Source organism: Acipenser ruthenus, chromosome 10 (genome assembly GCF_902713425.1).
Source record: "Acipenser ruthenus chromosome 10, fAciRut3.2 maternal haplotype, whole genome shotgun sequence".
Classification (NCBI taxonomy): domain Eukaryota; kingdom Metazoa; phylum Chordata; class Actinopteri; order Acipenseriformes; family Acipenseridae; genus Acipenser; species Acipenser ruthenus.
In genome coordinates, this window is record NC_081198.1 from 25792596 (window position 1) to 25813280 (window position 20685).

Here is a 20685-nt window from a genome sequence, read left to right on the forward strand (position 1 = left end):
TTCTAACTTCCTTTTTGACTTGTGTTTGCAGTTCCAAGTACTCTTTCTGTGTGCTTTGTTTTTGGTCCCTTTTAAACGCTCTGTAAAGGCATTGGCCTCCACCTGTGAACCATTAAAGTTGCTGTCACATTTTCTGGATAAAAACCCCACTGTTGAAGGATCATTGGTCAGGTTGTGAATCTGAAGAAAAATGAAGACCAAAGAGCATTCTACAGAAGTTAGAGATAAAGTAATACAAATGCATAGATTAGGGAAAGGGTACAAAATAATAGTCAATTGTTTGGATATCCCAGTGAGCACAGTTAGATCAATAATCAGGAAGTGGAAGCTGCATCACACCACCCAGGCACTGCCAAGAAAAGGCCGTCCCTCAAAACTCAGCGCTCAAACAAGAAGGAGACTTGTGAGAGAAGCCACAGAGAGGCCAACAATCACTTTGAAGGAGCTACAGAGTTCAGTGGATGGGAGTGGAGTAATGGTGCACCAGTCAACCATATCAAGAGCTCTGCATAACACTGGCCTGTATGGGAGGGTGGCAAGAAAGAAGCTCAAAAAGTACCATCTGAAAGCACGTCTGGAGTTTGCGTATGGTGGTGGCAGCATTATGCTGTGGGGATGCTTCTCATCAGCAGGGACTGGGCATCTTGTTAAAATTGAAGGAAGAATGGATGGAGCAAAATACAGGGAAATACTGCAAGAGAACCTGCTTCAGTCCGCTAAAAAACTGAAGCTTGGGAGGAAATTCACCTTTCAGCAGGACAATGATCCCAAGCACAAGGCCAAAGCAACATTGGAGTGGCTCAAGAACAAAAAGATGAATGTCCTACAGTGGCCCAGTCCTGATCTCAATCCCATTGAGAATCTGTGGCACTATTTGAAAATTGCGGTCCACAAGCGTCGTCCAACCAAGCTGAACAACCTGGAGCAAATCTGCCAGAAGAATGGGCCAAAATCACTCCGACACTGTGTGCAAAGCTGGTACATACTTACCCCAAAAGACTTAAAGCTGTTATTGCAGCGAAATGTGGCTCTACCAAATATTAATGTGTGGGGGTTGAATACTTATGCAAGCAAGATATTTAAGTTTTTTATTTTTCTTAAAAATATTTCCCAACATAAAACCAATGTCACCTTACAATAATTGATTTTGAGTTTCAGTGTTTTAAAATAAAATATTAAACAGAACGAAATTTCAATGTACCATTTGTAATTCAGTAATATGAGAGAATTGGTCAGGGGTCTGAATACTTTTGCAAGGCACTGTATGTCAGTGACATTTCTTATTTTTTTCATGAACAAATGCTTAAGAAAGATAAAAAAAACTTTGGACGCATTACGGTAACGAGATTTAAAGTGGAAAAAGTGTTAAAAATGTGAAAAATGAGAAAAAACAATACATTTTTGTTTACTAGTAGCAAAGAATTGTCCTTCTCCTTTGCAATGATTATATTTTTTTGTTACAATTATGCATTCTTAAAAAGATATCCACCACGGACATGGTTTTACAGCCAGTTGGTGAGAATCACCCAGCCACGTGATTGGCTGCTGAGAAAAGACAAACAAAAATGTCTGCACGAGAACACAAGCAGCAATGTGACTTACTGCTGAGAAAAGACTAACAAAAACGTCACTGCCCGATCTCTAATCATCCATGACATAGAAGCAGCCATTTTCAAAGCAGTATCATTAGCTTCCTGAGGAATTCGAAGGCAAGCTTTTACAATTTCAGCATTTCGCTATTGGGCTCAGTTCTAACAAACGTATTTTTCGACATGTAGAGCGCATAACTGTAATGCTCTGTGTGACAGCAGAAGGGCACAAACTGCCTCCATATGCGTAACTGAGGTTATATCTTTGTAAATGCATCTTTATTTGATGTTTTATTTTTGGACTGCATCTTAATGGAGGACATCTTAAATTGGAAGGAATACGGTATATTGTAGCGGACACCGGTGTTGGAGAAGCATGCACTTTAAGAAATTATAGATTAGCGGTTTAGTTTTAGATTGTTAGTATTTGTGTTTAATTTAGGTTTGTTAGTTAAGACAATTTGGGTTCAATATTAATTACTTGAGCAGGAAGACAGACCGTAAGGGGAAAGCCTTAAAGTGCACCAAATGGCAGTTTAAAAGGGGACCCTGTGCTTTGTTCAGAGATAACACTTTGGGGGCTAAAACCTCCAAAAGCTTAAACAATCTCCTTCCTTCCTTATCTCTATAACATCAGGGTTTCCTGAATGGAACATCAAAACAGGCTTTGATGTTACAATCACTTAACCCTTTGCAGTCCTATGTCAACATTACAATTATTCCTTTCCGGTACAACATCAAAAAGACGTCAAGCACAGGTCTCTAGCTGAGAAAACCTTTCAAATGGCAGACTGAGACCGGTAGAAGCCGAAAAAAAAGGAGGCGGATCTGAGCAATCCACATAGTCCCTTCACCACAGACATAATCAAACAAAAAAGCTACTTCTGCATCCAGCGCTCAAAGAATATCACAGACATTTGCCAAGCTTTTTGAGATGTTATAGTAATAAAAGAATGACTTGGCTCCATTAGAGGAGTGATAAAATGAGGAGAGATGATTTATCAGTATGCACTACTATGAAGAGGTGTGTAAAAAATATAGCGAACAAGGAGTGGGGCAGGGCAGGAGATGCAGTACTGAGTGTCCTGTTGATATGCAGTGCCTTTTAAACCTGTTTTACTATGAGTAAAATTACTTTTAAACAGCGTGTGTAAAATAAAAAGCGCGTGTGAAAATAAATTGGACCTGATGCACCTGACAGGCACTGAATAAATGGACCGCAAAGGGTTAAGGTAATAAACCGAAATTGGACCCAAGTTGTCAGTGATATTCTGTGGAATAAGGGGTGATGTCTAAGAGAAGCTATATTAAATCCCAACATTTTATTGCCTTTGGGATTCTGTTATGACCTGTGCTTAGGGAAAATCGAATACCCAACTGTTCAACTGTATTGAATAAAATATCTTTGTTGAAATCTACAACGGAGATCGGAATCACAATAATTATTTATACTGACGGATGCATGAAGGAAAAAAAGAACACTAACTTCTAACTAAGCTTTTATTTTTAAATCAACAGCCGGCGGCGGAGCTGACTCTGCTACTCCGAGTGGGGGTGTGTCCTGCCGGCACGGAGCAGTGGGGGGGTGTTCTCCTTGGGCACACTGATGTCAGCCCTGAGCACTGGCGAGTGTTGCTGCTCACTCGATTTGCTAAATAAAAGAGCTATCTGTCAAATAGCAGTTCAAGTTAAACGTTGTTTTGTTTATTCCCGAAATATTCCTGTTATATATGCAGGACATTTTAATAAAAACACAGAAAAATAACATCAGTGAATTTCTAAAACACAGATGTAGTTTATGCAATGCAATGTGTAAAAATGGATCCACTGCTCCCTGCATCCACTTTATATATACACAGTACCAGTCAAAAGTTTGAGTACACCTGCTTGAAACCAGGTTTTTCATGATTATCTATGCTGTTAACTGTATAAACTTGTCTATAAACACTTAACCCTTTGCGGTCCATTGTCGGACTGGGTCCGACATTGCAATTATTCCTCACAGGTCCTTTGTCGGACTGGGTCCGACATCATTATAGCAACGCAATAAACGCGTATTTCATGAATAGTCATACATGGTATCAGGTATCAGATAATGGGCGTTCATAGTAAACAAGCTGGCTAAGTGCGTCAGCGCACTGAGACTATCATGGACATTTGCAGAGCTTTTTTCAGATGTTATAGTAATAAAATAATGACTTGGATCGCATTATTGAGGAGTTTGGTGATAAAACGAGTAATCTGGAGATGATCGATCGGTATGTACGACTATTATCATTATTATTATTTATTTCTTACATAGCTGAACGCTATAGCAAACAAAAGGGTGGGGCGGGGCTGGAGATGCCTAGTGTGTGCTTTGTTGATATGCAGGGCCATTTAAACCCATTTGACTGTGAAAAAAAATACTTTTAAACAGCGCGTATAAAATTAACTGCGCGTGTGAAAATTAATTAGACCTGGCGTGCCTGACGCGCGATTAATAAATGGACCGCAAAGGGTTAATATTTCATTATATGATACGTGTACTTATATAAGCTGATAATCATAAGTGAAATGCATTCAAAAATTTTATTTTTAAATGAAAGTGTAAATCTTGTCAATTTCAATGAAATGGTCACCCAAAGCAAGGGGATTTTAAGTCAGTTAAAAGTCCGAAATGTGTATAACACGGTGTTAGAACACTTGTCTAAGTATAAAAGTGTCTTTGTTAGATGTTCTCCGAGTTACTAGCATGTTACCTAATTAGGCTAACCTTTTGTCACCAATTATTGTTAACAGGTGAGGGTCCATGATTACTATAAATATAGGTAGCATAGGCACAAGTTTGTCATTCCTGAATATAAGGGAGCAGAAAATGGCAAAAAACGCTCAGTTAAGCAAAGAAAAAAGACTTTGCAAGAACTTTGCAAGTGGCTGTAACTGCTGTGGCCAAGACCAAACGATTTGAAGAAACTGGCACTCATGAGGACCGAACAAGGTCAGGCAGGCCAAGGGTGACCTCAGAATCAGAGAACAAGTTCATTCGAGTCACAAGTCTGCGAAACCGGCGATTAACTGTCCCTGAAATACAAGCTCAGCTAAATGCTACTAGAAGTACAGATGTTTCAATATCAACTGTTCAGAGGAGACTGCGTGAAGCTGGCCTAACTGGAAGAATTGCTGCAAAGAAACCATTGTTAAGAGTGCAGAATAAGCAGAAGAGACTTGCCTGGGCCAAAAAACACAGAAACTGGACGTTTGAGGAGTGGAAGTCGGTCTTATGGACCGATGAGTCAAAATTTGAAATATATGGGTCCAACCGCCAAGTATTTGTAAGACGCAGAGAGGGTGAGCACATGAGTTCTGCATGTAGCAACTTCATAGGCTGTGTAGAATATGCATACAGTACTTTGTAACGGAACAGTATTTAAACAGAGACGAAATACTGTGAAGTTAATTCCAAACAGGGCGGTACCTGTTAGTGCTTTACTTACATGTCCATCCAGCATAGAATAGTCGGTGAAACAGGCAAAGCTTCATACACAATCCAGGGTTTTCAAAACAGTCCAGGTATCAAGCACAAAGGCGGCAGTCAAACAATCCAAGGTCAATAACAAGTAATCCAACAATCCCAGTACTCACTTCCTGTAGCATACCGCTTTCCCTACTCTTTCCACTGGTACTTGCCTGGACCTCCCTTTTTTATCCCCCTGGGAACGCCCTTTTTGATGATGTGGCATTAAAACCGGTCACTTCCTGTTTGGCAGCCATCTTGCTTCCGGTATGACTGAAGCAAGAATTTGCGATCAAGACTGCCCTAATGTATCTCCCATTTTGCACCAATCCCCTTGTTCTATCACAATATATATATATATATATATATATATATATATATATATATATATATATATATATATATATATATATATATATATATATATATATATAAAATAATCACACACACACACATATACATACAGTGGCTCTCAAAAGTATTCACCCCCTTGGACTTTTCCACATTTTACACGTTACAACATGGAATCAAAATGGATTTAATTAGGAGTTTTTGCCACTGATCAACACAAAAAGTCCATAATGTCAAAGTGAACAATAAAATCTACAAACTGTTCTAAATCAATTACAGATATAAAACAGAAAATAATTGATTGCATAAGTATTCACCCCCTTTGCTCTGACACACCTAAATAAGATCTGGTGCAACCAATTGTCTTTAGAAGTCACATAATTAGTTGAATGGAGTCCACCTGTGTGCAATTAAGGTGTTTCACATGATTTCAGGTTAAATACACCTGTCTCTGGGAGGTCCCACAGTTGTTAAGTACATTTCCCAACAAAAATTACATCATGAACACGAAGGAACATTCAAAGCAAATCCAGAATAAGGTTCTTCAAAAGCACCAATCAGGGGTAGGATATAAGAACATTTCCAAGGCATTGAATATCCCCCAGAGCACAGTAAAGTCCATTATTAAGAAATGGAGAGAATATGGCACAACTGTGAATCTGTCTAGAACAGGCCGTCCTCAAAAACTGAGTATCCGGGCGAGAAGGGCACTAGTCAGGGAGGCCACCAAGAGGCCTATGGCAACTCTAAAGGAGTTAGTCTTCCACGGCTGAGCTGGGAGACACTGTGCATACAGCAACAATAGCCTGGGTGCTTCACAAAACTGGCCTGTATGGGAGAGTGGCAAAAAGAAAACCATTGTTGAAAAAAACTCACATCAAATCTCGGCTAGAATTTGCCAGAAGGCATGTGGGAGACTCTGAGACCAAGTGGAAGAAGATTCTATGGTCTGGCGCAAGCCTAACACCGCACATCATCCTGAGAACACCATCCCTACCTTGAAGCATGGTGGTGGCAGCATCATGCTATGGGGATGCTTCTCTGCGTCAGGGCCTGGAAAGCTCGTGAAGATAGGGCAAAATGGATCCAGCAAAGTACAGAGAAATCCTGGAAGAAAACCTGCTGAAGTCTGCAAGAGACCTGGGACTTGGGAGAAGATTCATCTTCCAGCAGGACAATGACCCCAAACATACAGCCAAAGCCACACTGGAGTGCCTTAAAAACAAAAAGGTCAATGTCCTGGAGTGGCCCAGTCAAAGCCCGGACCTCAATCCAATTGAGAATATGTGGAAAGAGTTGAAAATTGCTGTTCACCAAAGGTCCCCATCCAACTTGACGGAGCTTGAGCAATTTTGCAAAGAAGAATGGGCAAAAATTGCAGTGTCCAGATGTGCAAAGCTGGTAGAGACTTATCCAAATAGACTCATGGCTGTAATTGCTGCCAAAGGTGCCTCTACCAAATATTGACTCAAAGGGGTGAATACTTATGCAATCAATTATTTTCTGTTTTGTATTTGTAATTAATTTAGAACAATTTGTCGATTATATTTTTCACTTTGACATTATGGACTTTTTTTTGTGTTGATCAGTGGCAAAAACTCCTAATTAAATCCATTTTGATTCCATGTTGTAACACAATAAAATGTGGAAAAGTCCAAGGGGGTGAATACTTTTGAGAGCCACTGTATATATATTATATATATATATATATATATATATATATATATATATATATATATATATATATATATACATATATACACATATATATATATATACATATATACACACACACACACACACACAGTATATTTATATTAAATCTCACATCACACTGAGCTCTTTTTTTATTTGCCATGTTTGAAACTGTAGCGCAACCTCTGGCAAGGCAGTAAATAAGTGCAAGGTAGTTTTGTAATTTCTAGAGAATATGAACATCTGAATTTTGTATCCGAATATATGTCAAAAAATATTTGTATTAGATGGGCTTCAGTGAGTTACAGGAAAATAATTATGCAATGTCATAAATTACTTAATTTAATTTATAAGCTGTCACAGAAACCCGAAATGAAACCTTGTGATGCTTATATTAAAGAAGAGGTTCAGCAGTACAGTTGGATTTTTTAAACTTAGTGTTTCAGTGCTGTACAGATAGATGTTCTATGTTGTTATCCGTTAGTGCTTCAGCTTTATTTGGAGACTTGCCCTTCACCTTGTTTCAATTTCCTGTTCCTTTCCAGTTTCTCTGAGATACTCTGAGATTTTTTTTAACGTATTTTCATTTTGCTGATCATTAATGAACATTTCTGTACTGTGGGTGTTGTCGTGTGACTGAAAACGAGACATTTTGTGTTTGAATTGAAAGCGATGGTCGAGGAGTCGAATGGGTCAAAGTTCAAAATCAAAATGTTTCTGCCGTAGCTCCAGGGCTAGTTGCAAAATGAAGTCCCTCTGAGTGATTGTGTTGCTGGTGCACTCCTTGTACAAAACCAAAGTGTTGATGGCTGCCAGGTCCAAAACATTATAAAAAACAGCCACAGGCCACCTGCGAGTACCAACTTTGACAGAATACAGCCGTGCCATTTGATCCAGTATATCCACACCGTACTTCGTTGCGTTGTTAAATGCAACAGTCTCTGGCTTTGTTTAGCATCAGTCCCGATGGTCACCAATTTGTGCAGAGAGCTTAGAATAAGCACTGGGTGGCACAGTCGTTCTGCCTGAGGAGTGTAGTGGAGTGCAGGGGGGGCTCACACAGCTGAGCTGTTGGTGGTAACTCTCATCTTGCCTTGTTCACAGTCCCTACCAAGGTGGTTTTTTTTGTTTTCTTCAACTCCCTGGCTAAATGGAGCTCCATCAGCCTCAGCACAACACTGTCTCCCAGTCTCTCACCAGCAGGGGGCGTTTCGTCCTTTCCCTGACCATATCGTAATTTTCCTTTTCAACCTAACCCGATTAACATCAGAGAGTTGATATTCTCCTGTATATTTCCGCGCTTTTTTTAGCATTTGCTTAAGTGCAGAATTATTTACGGAATCGCTAAAATAATTTTGTATTATTTCAAGCCGTGTTTCTGTATTTTCAGCTAGCGCTGGTTAAGCCCTGTGTGCCGAGGAAGGCCTGCAGCTCCCTTGCCGTCCTTCCCAGGATCTTAGCGCACCAAGTCTCCGACTTGTTCAGCTGGATTTTTATATTAAGAATATTATTGTTAATATAATTATAATACTTGTTTAACTATTAAATTACAGTAATATTTACTGTGTGTTTTGCTTTGCGTTAGCCATCGGTTGTATCATATACTGCATTTCATTTTTCTTACAGGGAGATGAGTATTGAAACCCGAACAGCTACTGTGGGCGTGCCTACTTTAGCAGCTTGTTGCTGTTTTAGTGCAGCTATCCAGTGGACAGAAAGGATGCCTATTTCCAGCACACAAGAAATACCTGAGGTTTGCCTGTCAGGCAACAGTGTACCAGGTCTATGTTCTACCGCTGGGTCTCTCTCTAGTCCCACGTGTTTTTACAAAATGCATGGAGGCTATACTAGCCCCGTTAAGACTCAAACACACAGAGCTTGTCACCAACCATCTACATCAGTTGGGCCTGAAGGTAAGCCATGCAAAGAGCCAGCTAGTAGCCAACCAGATAGTGACCTATCTGGGGGTGTGCCTGGATTCAGGACACATGTTGGCAACTCTGTTGGACGACAGATTGAGGAGAGTAACCGCCTGCTTAGAGCTGTATCAGCTCGGAGGGCACTACCAGTAGTGGTCTTCCAGAGGATTCTGGGCTTGATGGCAGCAGCAAACACCTTCCTACTGGGTCTTTTGCATATGTGCCCTCTACAGGCTTGGTTCAACCGCATGGCTTGTCAGCTGGTTCTGAACTGCAGCCTCCTATTGACGGTGTCCAAGAGCCAGTGCTCCACACGCCCCCTCAATGCTCACCCAGCTCAGCCAGTGCTCCACACACCTCCTCAATGCTCATCCACCTCAGAGCCAGTGCTCCACGCTCCACCTCAATGCTCAAATACCTCAGAGCCAGTGCTTCACACGCCCCCTGAATGCTCACCCACCTCAGCCAGTACTCCACACGCCCCCTTAATGCTCACCCACCTCAGAGCCAGTGCTTCACACACCCCCTGAATGCTCACCCAGCTCAGCCAGTGGTCCACACGCCCCCTCAATGCTCACCCACCTCAGAGCCAGTGCTCCACACGCCCCCTCAATGCTCACCAACCTCAACCGGTGCTCCACACGCCCTCTCAATGCTCACCCAGCTCAGCCAGTGCACCACACGCCTCCTCAATGCTCATCCACCTCAGAGCCAGTGCTCCACACTCCCCCTCAATGCTCACCCACCTCAGAGCCAGTGCTCCACACGCCCTCTCAATGCTCACCCAGCTCAGCCAGTGGTCCACACGCCCCCTCAATGCTCACCCACCTCAGAGCCAGTGCTCCACACGGCCCCTCAATGCTCACCCACCTCAGAGCCAGTGCTCCACACGCCCCCTCAATGCTCACCCACCTCAGAGCCAGTGCTCCACACTCCCCCTCAATGCTCACCCACCTCAGAGCCAGTGCTCCACACACCTCTCTGTGCTCCACACGGCCCCTCAATGCTCACCCACCTCAGAGCCAGTGCTCCACACGCCCCCTCAATGCTCACCCACCTCAGAGCCAGTGCTCCACACGCCTCTTAATGCTCACTGAACCTACCAACACAGACCATTCTTGCAATCTCCATGCGCCGCTCACTCTACAGTACCACAGGAATCCTGTGTGACTCTTGTTACTTTGACATTGTATGTACTGTAAACAGGAATTTTATTTAGTCATTGTGGGATGAATGGTAATAAACAGCCAAATGAAAAAGTAATCAGTTTGGCATTATTTACTTTTTACTTCTGTCTACACAGAGTAATTTCAGATGTGACACAACAACATATTTTTTATTTTTTTACTCAAACTTCCACCTTCAGCTTTTCATTTCTGAAGAGGCCTTTTCTTTTATTTTTTAAAGCTGTAAGTGTTTCCATGTGCCTGCTACTACTAGCACAGCACCTTTCATCAATAAACACCCAGACTAAGTATGAAGCTACAGTTATCCCTACTGAGGGCCATCAGAACCAATCAGGCAAATCTTTTAATAACATTATTAAGGGATGTTAATATGAACCATCTACATATGCAGCAAACTTAGTGCGGAGACTGACCACGCTTTTTCATTGCACAATTGTAAAAATTCAGTTTCAGTTCTGTTTTATCTTTTGTAGCATTGTTTGACTTGTTCAACTAAAAACAGTATTTCAGGCTCAGTAACGCTATTACTTTCTGAAAATGAAAATGACAGCATGTATTTCAAAGAAAGGCGATGTTTACTTTAAAGTATTGTTCCTGCCTGAAAGAGATACAAGAAAAAATGAATTTTGAACAGATATCCAAACATGACAATACCCAGTTCGTCCCAGCACAAATGTATATATTAATGAAATACACCGTTCGTCCCAGCACAAATGTATATATTAATGAAATACCCCATTTGTCCCAGCACAAATGTATTAATATGTGGCTCAACAGAGGCAGTTTCAGTTAGCCGACAGTATTTTATTGCAATCATTTGTGATATGAAAATCTCTCCCGCCACATAGCCATAACCGTTACGACATAATCCAACAAAAGCGTCATGCGACAGAACTAGTTTTAAATGTTGGAAATAAAGCATGCCGTTCCAAAGAGTAGAAGAAAAAATAAGTGTTTTAAAAACCTACCAGTAACAGGACCTGAAAGTGCATCTAGGGTACAGTCTGCATCCAGTCCATAATACAAACGCTTCCGTACCCGTTCTGTTAGTTTCTGGTGACCAGGAAGAAACTAGAGAACAAAAGAAACATGATATCTATCAGAAACAATTCTCAGATAATGCAAATGTACACATACATCTCTGTGTTATAAAACTTTCTGTTTTCGTAGATTGCAAAGAAAATGAACAAATGTAAAACCAAGTTTTCAAACATATAAGATTTAGGGTCTGTAAGTTTTATCCGAGATCAGGGGAAACATGTGGGTTGAGTCAACTGCACTGCCTGTACCAGCAGCAGTGATGAAAGGGTTTTAGAGCAGCGCTGAGAATCTGAGGTATATAACTAGGGCTTCTGATTTTTGGTTTTAACTGATAAAACATGACAAAACTCCCCCCGATACAAAAAAAATGAAATCGGTGGATAGCCAATAAATACCGGAAAACAAAGTTTAAAACTGTGGAAATGGTTAATCTATTCACGTTGACTTTACACTTTTCACATTAAAAAAAATAAAACCTACTACAAAAATAATAATAAATACATTTGCCAGTGCTACTGGGCAATGTCCCGCCTTCCTGACCTGAGTGACAGCACATTTCTACATTTCTATTGGAGACTCCGCTTGCAAGATGTAAAACGAGATTACACTCAGGATGGAGGCTTGTTAGCGGGATTTAAAGCTGTATTACAGTTAAGATACTGAGGATTTAAAACAGAATTGTGGCGAAATGTACAAATATGTCTACACACAAAACCCCAGAAGAATGTGCCCATGACCATAGGGATTTCGTTGTGGAAGACAGCAAAGGAAATAAGGTACAACTTAAGTGTGCAAGTACTGTCGAGTTACTATACATATTTTGACACCAAAAATAAATAAATAAATAAATAAATAAATAAATAAATAAACACTCAAGCATTTTGTAAAGTAACCGAAATGAAAGCCCTGAAAAAAACGATTTACATATAACTGGAAAATAACTAAAAATAAGCACCAAAAAATACAATTAATAAAACCCGAAAAACAGAAGCCCTATATATAACCTAGATCTGAATGCACAAGAGGAGTACAGCGGTAACCATGGTGAAAGGGTTTTAGAGTAGCGCTGAGAATCTTCTAACCTTAACCACGGCCAGCTATTTACTAGGGGTGGGATTTTCAACAAATATATTGCTCGAGTCCTCGAATCCAACGCCAGACAATACTCTCCTCTACATAGTAGTGTACTGTACATAAACCTCCCAACACTGCCACAAGTCCTATTTTTAAATGCCATGTACAGAAACGTTCCTTTGTTTAGAGATATCATTTTATTAAATATAACAAAAACGCTAGTCATTAACTCTTACCACGTGGACTGGATACCATACCACACCTACTATAGCATGAACACAGAGTGCGCCAATGAAGAATCGACGAGAATAAAACCCGCCCCAGTGTCAATCTTTCTGTTGCACCAATTAGAAAAACTACTTGGAGGCAACTGCTCTCACGTGTAGGCGGTATGCATGCATAGTTTTGAAATGTATTTAACTTATTTTCATAGAAGTGACATTTTTTGAGTTCTCAGGTAATAAAAAGTGCTCGAGCAGTGATTTTTGTTTCGAGTGCTCGGACTCACCCCTACTATTTAGCTGTCGTGAGACTGGCGCAGTGCGAGAACGCAAACATGTCACAGCTTTGCAATCCTGTTTTAATCAGCTGCACTTCATTAGTCCTGCCACTTCAGTCCTGAATTATTTTTGTTGAGCTGAAGAATGTGAAATTAAGTTATATAATTCAAAAAGGAACTCCTTTTGAGTATAAATGAGGGGGAAAAAAGGAGGGTATACCGTTAAGCTGTATCCACACTGGAGTTAAACTCCCATTTAACTGCAGTTAAATGGGAGTAGCCATACCAGCAGCAAGCGACATATCTTTGAGAAAATTTTGCGCCGCTAAAATAGTTTTATTTTTTTCCTTGCGCGACTGGAATGAAACTGACCAATCAAACACACGCATCAAAACACGTCACACCTCAAAACAAGTTAATAATGGACAACAACAAGTGAATTTATGAGGTGCAGCAACATCCATTAATATATGATTGCAAATTGAACGACTACAAAGACATCCAGAAGAAAGACAATGACTGGGTGGCTTACAGGTGGTTTAATTTTGCTTATTAATAAACCTTACAGCATTTACATGAAAAATGTGCACTTTTGCTGGCTTTTAAAAATGACACAAAGAAGGTCCCGCATTCACACAACTTGAACATGTGACCTTTAAACTATGGCTTTTTTTGGTTTGTTTGTTTATGATAAATAATATTTTGTTCACTAAACTATTATGTGGCACAAATCCGTGACAAGAAGGTCTTTACATATGCATAAAGTGAAGTTTTGTGGAGATTCACCAAACAAACAAAAATATTAGAGGTCCTACTATTCTATACATTGTAAAACAAAGTCAGCAATACGATTGTATTCTATGTGACACATCCCAACATTACCAAGCTCATAGTTTTGAAGATTATGAGCCATATTTATAAAGCATTTTCTCACAAGTTCACTGGACTGTTTTAAAAGGAAAAACTAAATAAAAGTAAATAATAATACAAGGTAAGTGTTGACCTGCGCATAATAACACAGATAACAAGATGATGATTACGTAGTGCTTAACAACAACAACGGGGCTGCCGAGTGGCACATCCGGTAAAGGCTCTCCGTATTGAGTGCAGGATGCATCCTATAGCCTGGAGATTGCCAGTTCGAGTCCAGGCTATTCCACTGCTGACCCTGAATGGGAGTTCCCAGGGGGCAGTGCACAAGTGGGCGAGCGCCACCCTGGTGGAGAGAGCTTATGTCGGCCAGGGTGTCCTCGGCTCACCGCACACCAGCGAACCCTGTAGACTGGCCGGGAGCCTGCGGACGTGCCTGTAAGTTGCCAAGAGCTGTGTGGTCCTCCGACGCTGTAGCTCTGAAATGGATGCATGGCGGGCCTGCAGAGTGAAAAGATGGGGACGGCTGACAGCACACGTTTCGGAGGACACGTGTGTCCGTCTTCATCTCTCCCGAGTCAGCACAGGGGTGGCAGAGGTTAGCAGGGTGGAAATAAAAAAAATAATTGGGCTTTCCAACTTTATCACTCTTCCTTAATGCGCTTTACTTGCGCTTATCTGCTCCCTATTTTACTGCATTTAATCCTGTACTTTACAGAGTACTGTACTGTAATCTGCCACTAGTGTTATTCAACCTGTAGTATTTTGCATTTAATCGTATCCTGATGTAACTATCACTGACACTTATCTGCGCTGATATTAATTCGTATTTTGTAATATACTTGTACTTACTAGAACTGAAGTCATTGTATTTTATCTTGCTCTTAATTGTATTAATACTTGTACTGTGATTCTTGAAATGTATTTGTTTACGACTGTAAGTCGCCCTGGAGAAGGGCGTCTGCTAAGAAATAAATAATAATAGTAATAATAATAGTAATAATAATAATAATAATAATAATAATAATAATGAAGAGGTATGTGATAAATTCAGCGAACAAGGTGTGGGGCGGGGCTGGAGATGCAGTACTGAGTGTCCTGTTGATAGCGCGTGTGAAAATAAATTGGACCGGGCGATTATATATATATATATATATATATATATATATATATATATATATATATATATATACACACACATACACATACACATACACATACACACACACACACCCTTGAACTTTTTTCACATTTTGTTGTGTCAGTGCCTCAGAGTTTCATGCATTTAAATGAGGATTTTTTTCCACTTATCTACACACCATACTCCACACTGTTAAGGGGAAAAAAGTTTTTATTGACAAAAAAATTATATAAAAAATACAAAACTGAAAGATCATAATTGGATAAGTCTCCACCCCTGAGTTAATACTTGGTGGAAGCACCTTTGGCAGCAATTACAGCTGTGAGTCTGTTGGGATAGGTCTCTATCAACTTTGCACACCTAGATTTGGCAATATTTGACCATTCTTTACAAAACTGTTCAAGCTCTGTCAAGTTCCTTAGGGAGCATTAATGGACAGCAATCTTCAAGTCATGCCACAAATTTTCGATTGGATTTAGGTCGGGGCTCTGACTGGGCCACTCAAGGACATTTACCTTTTTGTTTCTTAGCCACTCCAGTGTAGCTTTGGCTGTGTGCTTTGGGTCGTTGTCATGCTGAAAGGTGAACTTCCGTACCAGTTTCAGCTTTCTTGCAGAGCGCAACAGGTTTTCCTCAAGGACTTCTCTGTACTTTGCAACACTCATTTTCCCTTCTATCCTGTCAAGTGCCCCAGTCCCTGCCAATGAGAAACATCCCCACAACATGATGCTGCCACCACCATGCTTCACAATAGGGATGGTGTTCTTTGGGTGATGCGCTGTGTTGGGTTTGCGCCAAACATAACGTTTTGCATTTAGGCCAAAAAGTTTTATGCCATTTTAGTTTCATCAGACCACAAAACTTTTTGCCACATGGCTACAGAATCTCCCGAGTGTTTTTTTGCATACTTCAAACGGGATTCAAGGTGGGCTTTCTTGAGTAATGGCTTCCTTCTTGCCACCCTACCATACAGGCCAGATTTGTGGAGTGCTTGGGATATTGTTGTCACATGCACACTTTGACCAGTCTTGGCCATAAAAGCCTCTTGGTAGCCTCTCTGATCAGTCTCCTTCTTGCTCGGTCATCCAGTTTGGAGAGACAGCCTTTTCTACGCAGGGTCTTGGTGGTGCCATACACCTTCCACTTCTTAATAATCGTCTTGACCGTGCTCCAAGGGATATTCAAGGCCTTTGATATTTTTTTTATACCCATCCCCTGAGTTCTTTTGAAAGCGCCTTGGTGCTCATGGTTGAGTCTTTGCTTTGAAATGCATTACCCAGCAGAGGGAACCTACAGGAACTGCTGAATTTATCCTGAAATCATGTGAATCATTACAATTTAACACAGGTGGAGGCCACTTAACTTGGTGTGATTTCAAAGGTGATTGGTTACACCTGAGCTAATTTAGGATTGCTATTACAAGGGGGGTGGACACTTATCCAACCAAGCTATTTCAGCTTTTATTTTTAATTAATTTTCTACAAATTTGTAGAACATTTTTTTCACTTAGGAGTTGTGGGGTAGGACGTGTAGGTAAATGAAAAAAAAAAAAACTATTTTAATTCCAGGCTATAAGGCAACAAAAGGTGAACATTTTGAAAGGAGGTGTAGACTTTCAATAGGCACTGTATATATATATATATATATATGTGTATATATATATATATGTGTATATATATATATATATATATATATATATATATGTGTATATATATATATATATATATATGTGTATATATATATATATGTGTATATATATATATATATATATATATATATATATATATATATATATATATATATATATATATATATATATATATACAGACGTGCTCAAATTGGTGGTACCCCTCCACAAAAAACGAAGAATGCACAATTTTCTCTGAAATAACTTGAAACTGACAAAAGTAATTGGCATCCACCATGGTTTATTCCATATTTAATAGAAATCAGACTTTGCTTTTGATTTTTTATTCAACATAATATTGTAAATAAGAAAACAAATGAAAATGGCATGGACAAAAATGATGGGACCACTAACCTAATATTTTGTTGCACAACCTTTAGAGGCAATCACTGCAATCAAACGTTTTCTGTAGCTCTCAATGAGACTTCTGCACCTGTTAACAGGTAGTTTGGCACACTCTTCCTGAGCAAACTGCTCCAGCTGTCTCAGGTTTGATGGGTGCCTTCTCCAGACTGCAAGATTCAGCTCTTTCCATAGATGTTCGATAGGATTCAGATCGACTCATAGAAGGCCACTTCAGAATAGTCCAATGTTTTGTTCTTATCCATTCTTGGGTGCTTTTAGCTGTGTGTTTTGGGTCATTATCCTGTTGGAGGACCCATGACCTGCGACTGAGACAGAGCTTTCTGACACTGGGCAGTACGTTTCGCTCCAGAATGCCTTGATAGTCTTGAGATTTCATTGTGCCCTGCACAGATTCAAGGCACCCTGTGCCAGGCGCAGCAAAGCAGCCCCAAAACATAACCGAGCCTCCTCCATGTTTCACTGTAGGTATGGTGTTCTTTTCTTTGAAAGCTTCATTTTTTCGTCTGTGAACATAGAGCTGATGTGACTTGCCAAAAAGCTCCAGTTTTGACTCATCTGTCCAAAGGACATTCTCCCAGAAGGATTGTGGCTTGTCAATATGCATTTTAGCAAATTCCAGTCTGGCTTTTTTATGTTTTTCTGTCAAAAGTGGAGTCCTCCTGGGTCTTCTTCCATGGAGCCCACTTTCGCTCAGAAAGCGACGGATGGTGCGATCAGAAACTGACGTACCTTCACCTTGGAGTTCAGCTTGTATCTCTTTGGCAGTTATCCTTGGTTCTTTTTCTACCATTCGCACTATCCTTCTGTTCAATCTGGGGTCGATTTTCCTCTTGCGGCCGCGCCCAGGGAGGTTGGCTACAGTTCCATGGACCTTAAACGTCTTAATAATATTTGCAACTGTTGTCACAGGAACATCAAGCTGCTTGGAGATGGTCTTGTAGCCTTTACCTTTACCATGCTTGTCTATTATTTTCTTTCTGATCTCCTCAGACAACTCTCGCCTTTGCTTTCTCTGGTCCATGTTCAGTGTGGTGCACACAATGATACCAAACAGCACAGTGACTACTTTTCTCCATTTAAATAGGCTGAATGACTGATTACAAGATTGGAGACATGCGTGATACTAATTAAAGAAACTAATTAGTTTGAAATATCACTATAAACCAATTATTTATTATCTTTTCTAAGGGGTACCAACAAATGTGTCCAGGCCATTTTAGAATATCTTTGTAGAATAAGCAATAATTAATCTCTTTTCACAGCTTCTTTGCTTTATTCTATGACATACCAAAGGCATGCAAGTATACATGATAAAATAGCTTTTAATTTCATCACTTTTCAGGAGGAATGAAGCATTATTTCAATGAGCTGTAAGGGTACCAACAAATTTGAGCATGTCTGTATATATATATATATATATATATATATATATATATAACAATAAAATAATGTTTTTGATAATATCAGTTCAACTATACTACTATTGCCCAGCTGTCTTCTGACAGATGTACCAGGCTTCAAATCAGACGACTAGTCCAGTTCAGAGTTCTTTAGAGCATGCCCACGCAGAGTCCACTGGTGACATGTCAGCTTTTGTCGACCAATGGGCTCTAGGGGGCGTGCTCTGTACCACATGCCCATTTGTTTTGAACATTTAATTTGCAGTCTTTAAGGGTGCTAATTAGAATTTTTTTCCAGCTGTATTTGGACAGCTGGTGTAGTCCCGTCATACGTACCTTAAATAGGACTACTACAAAAAAAAATACAACGACTGCAATTGTACAATTACTACTACTACTAATGATGATAACAATAACACTGTTGGATATATAGGGATGTTCAATAACTATGATCTATAGATTTTACAAGTCCAACCTTTATTTTACAACAGAGTTGCGGGAGGTCAAGACCTGTTCTGTAATGGGACAGCCCATCTCTAGTATGTCCAATAGGACTGCACGAGCGGGGTCATGTATTTATTTCCAGTCTTTTGGATCGTGTCCAAGACACGTCTGGTGTGGACTGACATTCGGCGACTTCGCTCGCATTGCTCTGTCCAATGTGGATGCAGCCTTAGTGGTGAACGAGAACTCTACTCCAAAAATCTCAGGATAGTTTCATTGTTATATATAGATAGCTAGATAGGAGATGCTAACTGCTATGATTTGGTCGTAGCAGCTATTATTTTGGAGGTTCTGCTACGGTGCTATGTCGAAGGGGTATAACACTACAATTTTTATTAAATAAATAAATGATGGATACTCCCTGAAGGTTTATGAAATATTATTTCAATACCATGTGTGTGTTTTCCGGTTTAATTTTTTTAATGAATTAGTGGTTCTTAAATAATACTGTAGTTTATTGTGGCATTTTAACCAACAGACAAAAGACCTGAGTGGTTAACAGGTAGAAAACAGAAAGTACTGATTAGAGGAGAAACCTCAAAATGGAGTGAGGTAACCAGTGGTGTACCACAGGGATCAGTATTAGGTCCTCTGCTATTCCTAATCTACATTAATGATTTAGATTCTGGTATAGTAAGCAAACTCGTTAAATTTGCAGACGACACAAAAATAGGAGGAGTGGCAAACACTGTTGAAGCAGCAAAGGTCATTCAAAATGATCTAGACAGCATTCAGAACTGGGCAGACACATGGCAAATGAAATTTAATAGAGAAAAGTGTAAAGTATTGCATGCGGGCGATAAAAATGTGCAAGCTATAAAAAAGGCCAACAAGATGCTCGGATATATTGTGAGAAGTGTTGAATTTAAATCAAGGGAAGTAATGTTAAAACTTTACAATGCATTAGTAAGACCTCACCTAGAATATTGTGTTCAGTTCTGGTCACCTCGTTACAAAAAGGATATTGCTGCTCTAGAAAGAGTGCAAAGAAGAGCGACCAGAATTATCCTGGGTTTAAAAGGCATGTCGTATGCAGACAGGCTAAAAGAATTGAATCTATTCAGTCTTGAACAAAGAAGACTACGCGGCGATCTGATTCAAACATTCAAAATCCTAAAAGGTATAGACAATGTCAACCCGGGGGACTTTTTTGACCTGAAAAAAGAAACAAGGACCACGTGTCACAAATGGAGATTAGATAAAGGGGCATTCAGAATAGAAGATAGGAGGCACTTTTTTACACAGAGAATTGTGAGGGTCTGGAACCAACTCCCCAATAATGTTGTTGAAGCTGACACCCTGGGATCCTTCAAGAAGCTGCTTGATGAGATTCTGGGATCAATAAGCTACTAACAGCCAAACGAGCAAGATGGGCTGAATGGCCTCCTCTCGTTTGTAAACTTTCTTATGTTCTTATGTTCTTATATATTTTCATCTCACATATCACACAGAGCTTTTTTTCATTTGCCCTTTTTTGAAACTGTCGCAGTTTCAAAGACGGTAAATAAGTGCAAGGTATCATTTCTAGCGAATATGAACAGCTAATTTTTATTTAAAAAAATATTAGTTTGAATATTCGGATTTGTCCCAGCACTAATTAATACTGATTCTTATCTTTTGTTTTTAAGATAGAAATTGCTTTACATTTTTCTCTTTATCTCACTTGGTATTATGGTATTTATATAATGTAATATTGTTTGTTTATGTGCCTGAAATATAATTTCTCTGTTTCATTGGTGTCTGGTTCGGACTTTCTCTCACCACTTTAAGTGTTTTAAATTAAAATTTACTGTGTGCTATGACAGGTTTATGGTTTTAAAATTCTAATATAAATAGATTAATTTTGTAATTACTTTTCATAGACAC

General features: G+C 39.8%; 1 protein-coding gene across 1 annotated transcript in view; it reads right to left on the minus strand.

Annotated features, from left to right (window-relative positions):
* The window catches only part of cnppd1 (cyclin Pas1/PHO80 domain containing 1), a 65617-nt gene that overhangs the window by 43535 nt on the left and 1397 nt on the right, over positions 1–20685 (minus strand). The window contains exon 2 of the mRNA XM_034003672.3: positions 11206–11308. Within this exon, the coding sequence (XP_033859563.2) occupies positions 11206–11308 (103 nt within the window). The remainder of the gene's footprint in view (positions 1–11205; positions 11309–20685) is intronic.